The 15,805-nt window shown below is 41.2% G+C and overlaps 1 protein-coding gene across 1 annotated transcript in view; it reads right to left on the bottom strand.

Moving 5' to 3' along the window:
- The window catches only part of ANK3 (ankyrin 3), a 207,430-nt gene that overhangs the window by 61,979 nt on the left and 129,646 nt on the right, over positions 1-15,805 (bottom strand). Inside the window, exons 24-26 of the mRNA XM_026069950.1 lie at positions 9,035-9,158; positions 5,983-6,085; positions 68-174 (exon numbers count right to left, since the gene is read on the bottom strand). Coding sequence (XP_025925735.1) covers positions 68-174; positions 5,983-6,085; positions 9,035-9,158 — 334 coding nt within the window. The remainder of the gene's footprint in view (positions 1-67; positions 175-5,982; positions 6,086-9,034; positions 9,159-15,805) is intronic.

Genomic DNA, 15,805 nt, shown 5'->3' with positions numbered 1-15,805 from the left:
GCTGTATTCTTCAGCTAACAACACACTTGCACATTTAAAGACAAAGGAAATCTGTTAAACMACCTACCCAGAATGGATGGGACTTGAGACAAGGTTAACATTGTCCAAGGTGTCTGCAGCCCAGCTATAGTGTCTGAGAGAATCAGAATCAAATTCCCTTGGAAACGTCAGGTGCTTTAAAAATAAAAAGATAAACTGAAATTTAAAATCAACAGGAAAAACATTGGTCTTAAATGCAGGCTTGTTAACAAAATTCTATTAAATTTAGATCTGACCCCTTTCTCTATAACACTACTGATATCCCAGACATTAAATTACTGGAAATCCCATAACAGAAATTTGGAATCCACACGCAAATTAATCCTACATGTCTAAAAACTTCCTTTTTGCCTGGTTTTGCTGCTTTCTTCAGCTACAACTCCATCTCTCCAATCTTCATTTACATATGCAAGGTTAAAAAAAACTGAAAAATGATTTCCATTTGTACTGCAATCCTACCCCATATCGACAGGCAGCATAACAGTCCCACACAGAAAATGCCATTGATAGAGCCTTACTCAAGCAGAACCTGTGAATAACTTCATTAGGAGTTTAAGTGAAGTTGTGAATGCACGACCAAGCTCTTGGTGGGAGAAGGGTATAATTTGTCTTCTCTACATGTACAACCAACATGAGCACTACTTTTCTGGAGCGCTACTGTCCCAACTCCTCTACATAAAAATAGTTTTAACCCTGTGAAGTACTGCCATATTGGTGCTATAATTAACTTCACCGCCTGACACACAGTGACAAGTAACTTGTTTCTTGTTGTAGCGTTGCACTTGCAGACACCCTGCACCCAGCAACAAGTTTTGATGCTATAAATTCTCTTGATCTGTGACAGAGAAGTCATGTTAGCCACACGTTCTTTTTTTCTTTTGTTCTTTGTTCCTTTCTTCCTAGAAAATCAAACAGATTAGATCTTCAAATATTGTATGCCCGTATTTGCAGGGTGATATGAAAGCTTCTAAACCAGAAGTTACGTCAACAAAACTAAGTCAAGATGCTGGCATGCAGTATACTGACTATCTTCACCCAGGATGGTGTTAAAGATGTCAGTGTCCCCCCCTAAGGAAGTTATTTTCTGTTTACAGGCAAATATGACTAGAGAATGCAAGTGGTGATATCTGGGGTTTTTTTCCTCATACATTGCAAAGACTACAACCTCATGGGCTGTTTTCAAATTATATTCTAGGGGTTCCATTCAAACCTGAGCCAAATACATGTTTCTGCACAGGGAAATGTTATTACTTCCACCYATTGTTTTATATATGGGCATCTAAAGGTACTGTAGATGAATTATTTTGAATAGAAATACCAGCATTAGTAGTAAATCCAACAAAGCCAGTCATAAACACACAAAAGTCCTTCTGTCGAGAAGCTTCCACAAGATAAACAACGAGACCGTGCTCCACTCTTGGCCAGAACTCACACCCTTTCTATTGCTCCCTGGTTTCCAAAAACTTTCTTCTTCAGACATTTCTTGCATTTCAAATGAGCATCCTGGTTTTGCTTTGCCAAAATCCATCAATATTATCACTTACTGCTGATCAATAAAAATATCTGCAGAGTACAACTTTGCTCTGTGATTTGTGCAACACTGTGGTACGTGGCTTTTGACGCTCCCTCTTTTTGCTACCTCAAGTCTTTTATTTGGGTCTTCCATCAGTCTCTGCTGTAAGGCACATAACTGAAGCACAGTAATAATGTGCTGCTAAAGYATTGCATGTGTTAAATACCAAAAGATGCATCAGGGCATCAGACATAAAAGATAAAATGAATGCCATTAACAACAATGGTAGTTAAGCAATAGCAGTGGATTTAATTAGCACTGTTTTGAAAAATGGATCATAATTTAGTTTAATGAAGACAATTTTCTAACTCTTTCCAACAGAACACTAGGGATTCTTTCACATTTCATGAGGAGTCCACAGTTTAATGCAGAAAAGCCAACTCTGTGGATTTCTGTTATTCCAAGTGATCGAACTTTATAAGAGCTCCTACTGAGTACATAACTACTCTAAATACCAACCACTGTAAGATCCAGACAGCTGGTCTCAGAAGTTGCAAAAATTGAGATAAATAAAAAATAGCCACATTTATTCCATTACCCAGTGATCATCATCATAACAAAGATTTTTTTAAGAAATACATAAAAAGGGGGACAATGCAATTTAGTGTTTGTCATTCAAATGCCTGCTGAGCCACAAGAGCGTCACTGCACTGAGGTCCGAGCATGCCCCAGCRCATATATGTCAACAGATAAATGTGGGATCACATTTGCTATAACAGATGAAAAATGCTAAAGCTCAACAGTGCGATACAGAAAGCTCAATGCAGGGCCACATAATTTCCTAGTAAATAGTATCTTTCTAAAATAACCTACACTAGATAGAGACACTACCATATGCCCCCAGCTTGCTGTAAGGCTGCTTACAAGTATACACAGGCTTCCTTGGTCTACGCTTCTGCACTGACACACTCTCCATACATCAGGTGACTACACGTTCGGTGCATTTCTTTCTGACAAAGTGCCTTCAAACAGATCCTTCRGAGATATTTACAGCCAGCAAAAGCACAAAGTCTGCATCCAATAATTTTGGAAGAGGAACAGACTAGTAAAAGTTAATAGCTAGACAAACAGATCTCACAAGCAGCAGACATCTGTTGACCTCATTTTGCTGATCTGCTGAAGTGCTGGATTTTCCAGGCAGGCAAAGAAATCTTTCTGGGCAAGTTGCAGTGTGAGAGTCCAGAAGCTGGTACATCATCTACAGTACCAAATCACAGGATACATCCTGTGTTTGCTCAGGCCACAGCATTCCCTACCTGGACTGAGGGAGACTGAACATACAAAATTCTGTGACTGAAATCGCTCTAGGGCGTGGTGTGGTTTGATGCAAACACATGAATAAAAATTCTGACATTTCTGCTGGCAAGGATGCTGCTGGTTGCATAACTAAGCAGCCAGGCTGTGTAATATCAGAGTTCAGCAAACAGAAGAATTTATGCTTTCTCCCAGAAGAATTTATCTGGACAGCAGAGATTCAGCAAGCTGCTAGGTAACGGACAGCCTGATTCATCCTGCCTTTGGCCGATGGAAACTCGGAGGCTAATGTAAATTATTCCATAGAAGAAGTCACTCAGATTTGGACTGAGCTGCTGCGTCCATGGTAGCACATAACGACACAGAAATTTTAACTCTGCTCTAAGCAGGTCTGTGAGTCACAGTATGGCCTGGACACTCGGTCTTCCCTGTTGAATAGGGTCAGCAATAAAGTAGCGAACGCAAACAATGGAGAATTTCTCAGCTTCTCAGGGAGTATTAGAAACTCCCCTCAAGGACCCAGTGTATCATGCTGGCAGCCAGGTTCAGTAAAGTGGTTTCAAATCTTCCTCATTAGGCGGCTCTCAGATTTCCAGGTTGTCTCCTGGTGAACTTGGGAAGAGACGGTCAGGAGATCTTCTAATTCCACCTGGTCAAGAGGTTGCCAGCTGCCCCTTCTCTTTTATGTACTTATATTTATGGTAAAACTAATTCCCCTTACTCTGAGACTTTGCTACTGTAAYGAACTGAATATAAGTCTAAGCTTTAAAACAAGAAGAGAAACTGAACATGCAGATAGGCAGTGGCTCACTTCTTCAGAGCTGTGTGATATCCCCAAACTGCCCTAACTTCTATCAGTTTCCAGATGGACTTAGGATATTGGGTTTGACCCAAAATGAACTTTATTCCTATGACTTCCTGGAACAAGGAAGACAAGATGGAACACAAGATTTTTTCTTGCTTTTTACTTCCACAGCAGAAATTATCTGGAAGGCCAAAGATGCACAGAGGGAGAGATGGGAGGAAGGGAGCAAATACATCCCCCAGTCCCCCAATACACTCTTCCCACTTCAGCCAAAGTGTTGTAAAGTGCATCACCTTCCTTCGGTATATGTTTGGACTGGGCTGAAGAACACGGGAACTCCAGAAGACGGATGTTATTTTTATGTCAGGACTAGAGGTTTGCAGGAGCTACAGTTGAAAATTTTAGCTGGGCTCCCTTTTTCATGGGGATAATTTCGTGCTTTGCTGTGGTTTGTTTTTCAACAGACCATGGTTTTACTAACCTCTTAAGACAGCCCAGAACTAGGACTGACATTCTTTCCCAAATTACCCTCACCATACCTGATCCCTGCCTGGACACAGCAGATGTAAAATCCTAAAGTCTGTCCAGACGATTAAAATAACATTTACAACTAGACTGCCAGTGAGGCCTCCAGCCTGACTGYCATTTTACAACACAATTTGAACAAGTGTTAAAATGCAATTAACTGCACAATCACAAAACTGGAATCACCAAACACATGAAGACTAGATGCAAAGAAAACAGCCTGCACTCTACTGCTAGGGTCAGCACTGTAAGGCTCCATGTTTGCTGCTGTGTGAGTGCAAGAGCCAGTACGGCAAGAAATCCTCCAAAAAGCAGAGATCCACGACCACTTGCACAGAACATAGCGATTGCCCTGGAGTCTTGCGCGTGATGTGGTGTCGCTGCAACACCTCCATGTATAGATAAGTAACTCTTCATTTTCTAGTGATAGCTTGTAATACAAAACAGGTTAATGATGTACAGTTTGACCAATGTCCTTCAGCAGTTATTTAACAAGACTTAAAACAAGCGCTATGCTATCTGATCAAACACTCCCTAGCTGCTAAATCAACTCCATCTATTTTGATGGTAATCACAAAAATGGCCAGAATCATACAACAACATAATGTGTTCTCAGACTGGAGCGCCTTCCTCACATCTGAAATTTCCATCAATTCAGGAAGCCTCTATGAAGGTTTAGGGATAGGAAGTACGAGAGTGACTGGAAGTTCTCATCTCTAAAATATCATCTCTTGTTCCTAGTGCCAATAGTTGCAGCTTTTATTTTCTGACTTCAAAAGAAACAAAAGCAACAAATTACTACACTGGAACTTACAGACTAATACAACTAAGGTTTAAAATGCTAGAGTCCCACTCTGTGAACTTTTTCCCTGATGAAAACCTCCTCTGAGTTCAATAATTCCCTGTGCAGGCATACTTGCCACTGCTGAAATGTACCTCTGAAAAGGGCAGCAGAATACTTCTGCTTCATTATGGTCCATCTTATGCTCTTCCAGGACATGAACAGCACCATTCTGCCGTCCTTTAACTCCCAAGTTAAGACTTTTATGTGGATTTTTATTCAGCTTCCTAGCAGATCTCTGGCTTCTGTGTATTAAGAAACTCTTCTTGAGAAATTCAATTAGATTTGAAAATCTGAAACAAGTCTACCAAGCAAACACTGAAGGAACCCGCAAAAGAAAGCATACAGCACCCTACCACCACCAGCATTAACTTTTAGAATGACTTTCCCACGCCATAATCAGGGCAAAAGATTCTGCTATTCTTGTATTAGTCATTGCACAAACATTTGGAAGATACATAACTGGTTTGTGCACAATAGCTTAATCTTTACAAGGCCAAATTCTTCCCAAGGGTAAAAAAATAAGGACAGCAGTTGGAGTCCTACATGTAGACAGAATGGATGAATGTAATCCATGGTTTATATGCTACAGACAAAGGTTGCTTAGTGTAAATGACATTGGTCCCAGCTCAGCAAAGCACTCAAAGGATACATGTAACATTAAGCTCACAGATACTCCCACTGACTTCAAAGAAGAGTTCTGCATTCAGAAATGTAATCAAGTGCTTAAAGATTCTTTGGATTGGGACCAGACCACCCTGCTTCTTGCAGGATCAAGCTCATAATGCAGTGAACCCATCACTTCTTACTTGCAGCTCCTTTCTTCTCCCTTTTCAATAGTTAGTAGAGTAGTGATAGCCCCTGCAAACACGGGTGAGCGCTGCAGAATATTGTCCCCTATTAAAATGAAGCATGAACACCTGGYGGCAGAGAGGCAGCACATACCTGGTCCTTTGCCGGTACCAGCAATTCTTCGATCATCATGCTGTCTCGGGCATAAGAACTTCTGTTCAGCGTGTAGGACCTATCCGAACTGAAGGAGCGGAGGCTGTTGTATTTACCATTTATCACAGAAAGTGCAGATGACAATGAGATGAACAAAAAATAAAAATAAAAAAATTAATACATGCAACTTCCAGGGCATAGCATAAGATGGCAAAATATACATCATCTATGAGATAAATATAAGGGAAGGGAAAAAATGGAATAATAGTTGACTCTATCCCCCTCCCTATCTTATGCATAAACAACAACCAACGGATGTTTACTGCTTTGGCAGTAATGCTGTGGCTTTAGAATAAAACCGGAACAGCGTATTCAAATATTTAGGTGAACTCTGATAAATGTCTACATGCCTTGATCTTGCAAGACGACCCATGAGGGCAGGTCCTGGTGGAGCTGTGGGTAGGTTACGGTGTCTGCCCATATGGCTCAGACTGCTGAATCAGGTTTAAGAAAGAGCAAATTTTCTGTGTTGTTGTTCTCTCTTTGTGCCTGAACCACTTTCAACTTTGTTATAAACACCCTAGTTATTCACTTACTCCTAGTTAGAACAGAAGGATAACAACTTTGAAATAGAAGAGGAAAGAAAAGAAATTTGCTTCTTGATGATTAAATACAGATTCCAATGCTTTGGGGAGCTATTTTGTGGATGTTAGACTCTTTAGAAATTAACTATGATCACTCTGAATGTGTTGCAATTAAATCAAAGTAGGAGTGTGTTACACTTAACCCTGGAAGATACATTATGGTATGTGCTAAAAACATGCTGCAGGTCTAGACATGCTTTCTACGTGACAAAAAATAAAACTAATAAAAAGCAACATCCAACAAACTATTACACTTTTAAACTAGTAACATTTTTCAGTCTCAAAACTCTACAGCTTGCTTCATGCACTTTGTAGTTGTTAATAGAACTTTTCTAGTCCCTTAGCACACGTTGCTCCGTGTGCTAGAAGCAGAATTGGGATCTTTATCACATACTGTAGGCATATGTTAATCAGACTCCTACATGATAAAGGGTATAAAAAATCTAGTTATATTTGTTACAACAACAGAGGAATACTCTCTAATGCTGAGCAAACCCCAATCATAAATAAATAAATAAATAAAATTAAAAAGCATGTCATTTTCCAATGCTGAATAAAATGAAGATGAGCAATGGCAGCAGCAGAAAGATGTAACACGATGCCATGCCTTCTTACCTGACTTTTGGACTAAGCAATTTACAGTTGAAAAGAAACAGGAGAAATAGAAAGCAAAGAATCAGACGGGAAAAGCAAGATGTTATGGCTGGATGATTTACATACTTAATGTGCTTATTTCTTAATGTTACACTCAGAATCAGTAGTAAGAAACATTCACAGAGTACTTTTTGCTAAATGTAATACTTGCTATGAAAAACGCTGTATTTGTCTCCTCTGAGCATAACATATATGCAATGTAAAAAATGAGCTATGCAGCAACAAAGAGTAATGGCACTGCTAAAGTCAAAAGCATGGGAACATTAGATTTTTCTCAAAGAAAAGAAAATAGAGTCGAACACTCAGATCTACCTAACAGATCTGGATTGTGAAATCCTGCTCTCCCACTCATGCAGTGAGAGTTTAGACATGTGCCGGAAGAGTCCCGTAATGAGTAAAATGTGTCCTGTGAACCAGCGAGCCCAGTTCTGCACACAAACCGCATTCGCCCCCCTCTCTGCAGTACTTCAGAATTTACCACAAACTGATAGCACTGAATGATGGCCTTGCTCATGCCAATTTCTGTTTAAAAATTGAATGTTAGCCTTGTTAATTAACTTTGCAAAGGCATAAGATTCTCCCTTCAAATACCTTTTGCTGAATTTACAGCTAAGGGTCTATTTTAAGAGCACTTTGGCATTCCTCGTACATGTATTATCACGTAAATACTTATTAACTTACCTAAGAATCGTAAGTGAAGCAAAACATGGCTGGGCATTACTAAAAAGCAAATTTACACTGCGTGCTTGCATTTCTAAGAGAGCCATAACAAGCAAGATTGAAGGGTAGACATCTAAGCTTTACCTTATGGGAGTTGCCATTCACAGTTAGACAATGAAATCACTTTTTAAAACAGATCTTTAAACTACCGTATAGGAAAAAGTCCTCAGGGCTCCGGCTTATGAGGTTTAATTATTAGCTTCAGTACAATTCAACTGTCAGTAAACACATTGCAAATCCACAACTGTGGAAGTAATCTCTGCTCATACAGCTTTATTTGTTTTGAGCAATGCACAGTGCAGGCTTTAGCAATATTTAAAAAAAAAAGTCTAAAACGTTGATCTGGAAACACATGAGTTGAAATCAACAGTAGTCAGACATTACATTAGATCTACAGTGTTATATCGGGCTCACAGAAACTTTAGCCTATTTTTTGTAACACGCAATCTGTTTCCTGTCAAATGAAACCCTACAACCAATTTAGGGTACATCTTTTGTACTGTTTTTTTATTTGGGGATTTTGTTCTTTAATATTAGCTCTCTGTTTGGTTATTCACTGGTAACCTCTAAAGAAATAAAAGCGCTAAAATAGCCAAATGATTGTCATTCAGTTTTTCTGGTGTTTACATTCTTCTGTTAAATTAGGCCATTAAGGAATACTCAGATGTGAGTATCAATGTGACAGCAATGAAAAGGACCTTGTTTTTGCTAGCTGTTCTAGATTAGTTTTTAGAGAGGTTGCAAACTGCTAGCCGAGAGGTTCCTTTGAGATGTCCAGAGCATGAACACATACCAGAAAAAATGAATAGCTAATTTTCTGTATCATTGCCATAAGAAGCCAACATGAATAAAGAATATGAAACAAAACAGCAATGAACATATGCTTTAAACACACAGTATTATCATAACACGGAAGTCCACCCCCTCTAATTCGCTTCAAAATAGACTCCAGCTTTGTGTGAAATAATGCACTTGGTTTGCAAAAGTTTCCAACTGCGGTGGCACACAACTGTGAGAAGCAGCAAATACAGTACCTGGCGGAACGGGCGCCGAGGCTAAAGCCCATGTATCCTTCAGCCGGCAAAGAATCATCGCCCAGCTCTTTTAGGTCCTGTGGTCCGAGATACTTGTCTGTATCACCTGTCATTGCATCCTCACCTGCCAGTACAAAAGTCAAGCTGAAATCAGGAGCTACACGTATTGTAAAAGTTTGTGTGCTCAGTAATTCATAACGCCCTTTCCCTGCTTGCCAAAAAGTAATCAATCCTGGCACCCCCGCTCTCCCGCAGGCTCTTTCCATACACAACGTCAGTTATCCGCCCTCTGAACAGGTCTGAGAAAATCATTTCATAGGAGCAAACGTACAGGGCAAAACTTCCCCTTGACATAAATCCAATAAATCAAGTTATACGACGGATGACTTGTGCCCATTTATTTAAGCGAGCTAAAGGGTTTTTCTGCACTTTGCATCATTGCAAGCACCTTTTCTTTCCTTACCAAGGAGCCCCACTTGACAAATTAAAGTTGGGTCATTCCATGTGCTAAAAACATTAGCCTTGAAATACAGTCTGTTTGCCCATTAGTATTGAAGAGTGCAGCAAGCTTGAATGGCCCCTGAGTAAAAGGAGAGGCCCACCTTCGATATTTTTCGGTAAGTTTTGCAAGTTTGAATTTAAGAACGCAGTTTTATGAACTGCTTTACACACCCCACCCCCAAGCAGATCAGTTTATTAAGATAAGGCAAATACTTTATCAAGTCTCTTCATTACACAGCTTGTTGGGGGAGTGAAGGCATGACAAAAACATCAACAGGAGCAGAACAAAGCATTTCGCCAAATAAGTGCTCCCATGCACCGAGGAATTCAATGCTCCGAATTCACCAAACTAATACTGTTAACCCCTCTTAATGCATCAGATATATTTGACACGTGGATGTTAACAGAGAAGTAGAAGATTAGTTTTTTTAGAAAAATGAAAGTAAGGAAAGTTAAGCCTGCAGAGAGGAAGGCAGCTGCTGTGAAGGGTTAAGCGAGCAGTTGGCTCTCGCTACGAGCATTTGCATACCATTACATCATACCAAAAACCTACATTCCTGCACTGACAGAGCAAGTCGAAAATATGCCTTATGCGGCTGTGGGTTTGTTTTTTTTTYCCCCCCCTGTTCCCTCTGCAACGCCGAGCGGAGGGAGCTTCCTGCAAGTCCCTTACGTGTCTGCGCTCACACTCCCCTGCCCGGCTGTGAACATATTCTAGGCATGTAAACGTTGCACAGGAGAGAAGTTTAAGAGCTTATCCTCAAAGGTAAGTGCCTCCAAAAACTCGGCTGTATTGTTCCAATTCTTTCATTCAGTGGAGTTCAGACTACTTGCCATTCACTTCGCTCAGGAAACCACAGGCGAGCTCTGGTTTTAAACTAACAATCAATTCCAAAAATACCCTTTCGGCTACTGCTTTGAGAACAGCAAAATAAACAGTCCAACTTTCTCCTGCAACCCAGCAACAGTGATTATTTTAAGTAACAGTTAAAAGCTAAGATGTTCATAGTATACCATAAAGCATCAAAAAACCAGAAACAGAAACATTATATATAGAGTTAAACTTTAAAAAGTCTTACTGTTTTGGAAAGCCATTTTCACCAGTCTGGTCTATAAGAGTTTTTTCCCTGATGTTTCCAAGAATTCCTATTAGTCCTATTAGTCCTTAAGCAGTGATTTAGAGTTAATCTCCAAACCAGCACAAGCAAACTAATCCCTGTGGGTCATATTCGCTTTCCACACAACAACTGAGATCTTCTTAACATCCTGATCTCTTCGTATGTATTTTAGGGCATGTGCATCTCTGTCCTCTCAACTCGGATCAAAGTTCTTTTCAAATACGAAACAAAACGAGAAATAATGACTACAGTTATTTGAAGTACAAAAAATAAATAAATAAAAAAAAACCCTGTTTAATCACTCTGCAGACATCCCTTTAAAGCTTCTGCTGATTGGATTACCGGCTCCCTGGCAAGCCCGTGGCTGGTGACATCCGTGCAGGCACCCGAGCTATTTGTGTGTAAATAGGGGCGCCGCCACGGTGTCGGGTTGCCGTAATTCGATGCCGCGGTGCAGCGCGCCGGGGCCGGGGCCGCGGGGGCGGCGCCTCCCCCTGCACACACACCCACACCCACACCCACACCACACAACACACACACACAACACGCACACACCCCCTGAAAGCCACAGGACCGGACCCCGTTCAAAATGCACGCGAGAACGGCTGCAGCAGGTCCAAGCAAAGGCCCGCGTGACCGAGGGTGTCCTGTCGCCCGCAGCAGCCCAGCGTACAAGAACGTGACACAGTGGAAGTCCTCCGGGACAACCTCTGGCTGGCAGTGATTTCAAAGCGGATTTTCTAAACCCACAGGAGATTTATATAGCACTGAATGGGTATTTTTTTCTTCTTTAAATTCCTCCAATCACATGTTGAGCTCGTGCAAACTTTTTGCGTTCCCCACATCGAGGACGCAGGTGTGCAAGGAGTTCCACAACTCAACTATGCGCAGGGTGAGGATCATCCCCTTTCGTTTGATCTGAATCTGCCTTTTCCTAGTTTCACCTGATGCCCCCTATTCTGGTAATTGGGGAGGAGGCAGCAAGCAGTCCGGTCTCTATTCACTTTACCACCCGTTATTTCATACATTCTAACCTATCGCTCATTCAACGTTTTTTTCTGGGATAGACAGTCCTAGTCTATTTAGTCTCTTCTCCTGTAGAAGCTATTTCCTACCTCTAACCAACTTTGTCACCTTTTCCCATGCTTTTCCCAGTTCCACTATGATACCAAGCAGTATTACAGATGAGGGTGTCTCAGTTTTCATCAAGTCCTGCTAGGCAATTTTACTAAGGTCTCCTTAGCAGCAAGCAAAGGACTATTTTTCCAGCTCTGCTGGGCCACTCGGTTTCTGTCTGATACTTACACAGCTGGGAACTGCAAGAGCACATTTCAGGTGCTCTTGCAGAGGCCAGTGAGAAATAGAGGCTCTCTGGCACCAGAAGAGAAGGCATCATGGGGCTTGGGAAATCCCCAAATAAAATTTAATCATAATCTGGGATCCAAGGGGGCACTTGTCATTGGCTTTGCTAGAGATGACTGTAGCTTTCACCACTCCCCCATCACAGTTTGACCAGACCTCTCTGACGGTAGAACAGGCACAGCCCCATGGAAGAGGAGGATGCTCCTGTTTGTACCCAAGGGTCTGGTTTCACACACATATGGAGAAATGCCAACACCAAACCACTGAAACTTTTATAGAGCTGTAAAACGTTATGGAGACAAAACCTCAGACAACTCTGAGCATAAAAATATAATAAAGCAAGCCCTCCTAAAATGATCAATTGCTTCCTTCATAATACATTACATGTTGAAGAAAGAAGATGTTCATGAAGACTTCCATAAGCGTTCTTAAAAGCTGTCCCTGCAGCATCCTGGCACCTACTCAGGGATCAAATGGTATGAGCTCATGTCCTATGAGGACATCTGCCTAATCTGCCAGGGATTGATTAGCATCGCACTTACTTCCACTGAGATAGGAATCTCCATTAAATGGGTTTAAAACTGTGTCCTTACCTACACCAAAAAGTCTGTTATCTACTGAAGACCCAAGAAAAAAATTAAAAGCCAACATTAAGTGTTTCTTGACAAATAGTGTCTAAACTCTCAACACCCAAACTGTTTTTTCTCCTTCCCCACTCACATAGTTTGACCCCTCTTTGCATCAGCTTCCTTCGCTTGCTCTCCCTTAGCCCCCAGTACTGCAGCAATAGCTTTYGGGGGTCACTGTGGCAGAGCTAATTACTGTCTCGTCTCACCGACGAGAGCGGCAGCAGTTCCTGCTCCCTCAATGAGGCTAAGGCGCGTGCCTCTGCCGGGAGCCATGCACCCAAGCTGGGCGTGCGGCTGCCCAGGAAGGAGACCCCTGCGAGAGCTGAGCTAAGGCAAGACTTGAGCTGTGCTTCAGCATCGATTCCCTGCTCCCTACCAGCCCCGCAGCTGCAGGGTGCTTCGCTGGTGCGCCCGGCAGTTGCATGGGATGTGGGATGCAAGTCTGCATCTGGAGATGGTAAGAGGAAAGACCCAGTTCTTGCAGTCTCAGGTTTCACATTTATAAGATTTGAAATCTCTTAAAAAAGAAAAAAAAGAAAAAGAGAGAAAGAAAGAAGAAAGAAGTGGAGCACGTTTAGTGTGCAAAGGAAACAGGAACATTTTATATTCCTACACAAACTTTCTCCTATGTAAGAACATGAGCCTTCATTTTCTTCCCATGAATTACATTCAGGTCTTTCAAACTAATGTCCTTTATTTTCTTTTTCTTTTTTTTTTCCTTTTTTACAGGGCAGCAGCTTCCCAGGACTTAACCTCATTTGGGCAGAATGTCCAGACTAGTCAAGGAAAAGGAAGAGAATCTCCCTTCTCATCCAGTTTGACTCCAAACCAAACTGTCCTCCGCAGGGAAGAGATATTACGCAATTTCCATGTAAATGCTTATTTAGCAGGCACAGCAAGACACAAATACAAGGAAACTTTTTCCTGACATTTGTCTCTGAGCTCTGAGACTCTAGTTTCCAAGCCTTTAGTTTTTCTTACGATTAGACTTGGCTTGAGAGAGTTTTCCGAAGTGGGTATTTGCTCCTTGAGGTTTGTGGCTTGTTGAGAAGTTATTAAATAAGTCAGTCTCACTGAACAGCTTGGCTGATGACATTAGCTTCAAGGGAGCGAGGGAGAGCTTGGATTTGGGAGGTAAAACCGTGCCCTACTCTCACTTGGAAATGAGCTCCCTGGCAATGAGATTTGTCAGGCTGCTTCACCATCTTGAATGTATTTGTTTCCACCAGCATAAATGGATGCTTTGTATATAAATACCCTGTTAACGTCGAGGAGCTGTGGCGAAAGGCATTGGTAAACTTTATTGATGTGGAAGACATAAAAGGGAGATGGGCCAGAGATTGCTACCTCAAGCCCTTGTAATTCATTGCATGCCTTGCACATTGGAATGCTTCAGTGTGGATTAATACCTATTATTATTTGATTTGAGAGCTCCTGTTCAGAGTTACGCTTTGAAAATGACCTTGTTATATATAAACCAGTTTCTTAACTCCCCTAGTAATAACATGTTTGCATAATATATTCTCTAGTAAGGAACTGGTCATATTTCCTATATTCTTAAGCAGCTTTCTTTCTTTTTTCATTTGTTTTGTTAAAGTGAGAGTTAGTAACTGGAGAAAAACCTTCCACATAGCTTCAGGCATTGCATTTGGCCTTAACAGATGATGCCATGCATTAAAGCCATGTTTTACATCTTAGGCTCTGATATTATGATTCCATACATGAACATTTCTCAGCTGTACCGCTCCTCAGTGTGCAATGGGATAAAGCCATAGTTATTGCTCTATTAACTAACATAACTATTGTGCATCAATGTTCCGGTTAGTTACAATAACACTGTATTATATTTTGAGCAGGATATTTTGAGCAGTACAATAGCCTAAAAAAGTTATTTTGAAAACATAGGTGGATGGTAAGAACATTATCCACTTGGAAATGCAGCAATGGGAGCACAGTGACAAACTGAAAACAAAAGAAAAGCCTGAATGCATGAATTAAACGAGTTAAATACAATGAGCCTAGCTAAAATAGTTTCTACTCCTTATTGCTGCAATGCCATAAAAATTAAAAGTAAATATATTACTAGGCATGAAAAAAAGAGGGACCAACCACAAGAAAATTGAAGCCAGTCACTGACTTTCCTTATTAGAGAAGAAAAAATTGCAGCTCTAATGCAAGCAAACAGGGACAAACCAAAAAGCCTTCAGCACACTGGTGCTCTTCTCTCCATAAACTCAGACCTTCCTGCTTCTGGATTTGGTTTGGGGACCTAATCACGCTGTGGCACCTTCCAGCTCTGCACGGCGAAACGCGCCAGACCTCGGCCCACCCAGGACAGGAAGGTTTGACCTGACAGGGGATGCGGGCAGGGGAAAGGGGAGCAGTTGCTGCAGCAAGGTTAGAAATGCTCGGGGAGCACCGAAGCTCTGCCAACCCTAACGGGCACGGAGGCGTCCCGCGAGCCCGGAGAGCTCGGGAGGCTGACTTACGGGGGCTGGAAACCTGGGGGCTTACTGCCACAGATTTCGCGCCACTTTGCAGAACGGTACAGATGAAATCTCAGCTACAGGGCATGTCCTCCAATCCTAACGAACACCAACGTTTCAAGTACAGTACACGGTCCTCTTTATACAGGACAAACGTAATCTGATGTGGTTTTACTGTATATGATGTCTATACACGTTTCTTTTTTTCACCCCAAAACTACTTTTTTCAAGGCTAAGGGCTCAGCACCAATTTAAATCAATCATTCCAGTGCTGAATCCACGTCGTGAATCTTTTTCTAAATACAATCACATTCCTTCCGCTGTTAGCTTTCACCATCAGCTATTTCTTCAAACTTTTTTTTATATTAGACTCTTTTCTCTGATATTTAATTTTTCARTTACAACCATAAATCTGTTCTCTCCTTTATAGAAGCAGCAGCAAAAGGACCGAGTATCCCAGGACAGAGGAAGCAATTTGAGTAAAAAATTGGGAGTGAGAGATTAAGACAAAATTAGAGGATTATCAGCAATAGCTCAAAGACTTTTTGAAAGCATTCTTAATTAAAGCAAAAATTGTTGTTAGTGGGATAATATGAAAAAATTATCTGAAGGATTACAGATGAAATAAAAGGAAGACACTTAAGTTAAATATCACTGCAATACAAAAACGCACAA

Source organism: Apteryx rowi, unplaced genomic scaffold (assembly GCF_003343035.1).
Source record: "Apteryx rowi isolate R43461 unplaced genomic scaffold, aptRow1 scaffold_30, whole genome shotgun sequence".
In the NCBI taxonomy this organism is placed as follows: Eukaryota; Metazoa; Chordata; class Aves; order Apterygiformes; family Apterygidae; genus Apteryx; species Apteryx rowi.
The sequence above is the reverse complement of the archived record's forward strand: the minus strand, read 5'-3'. Positions and strand labels throughout refer to the sequence as shown.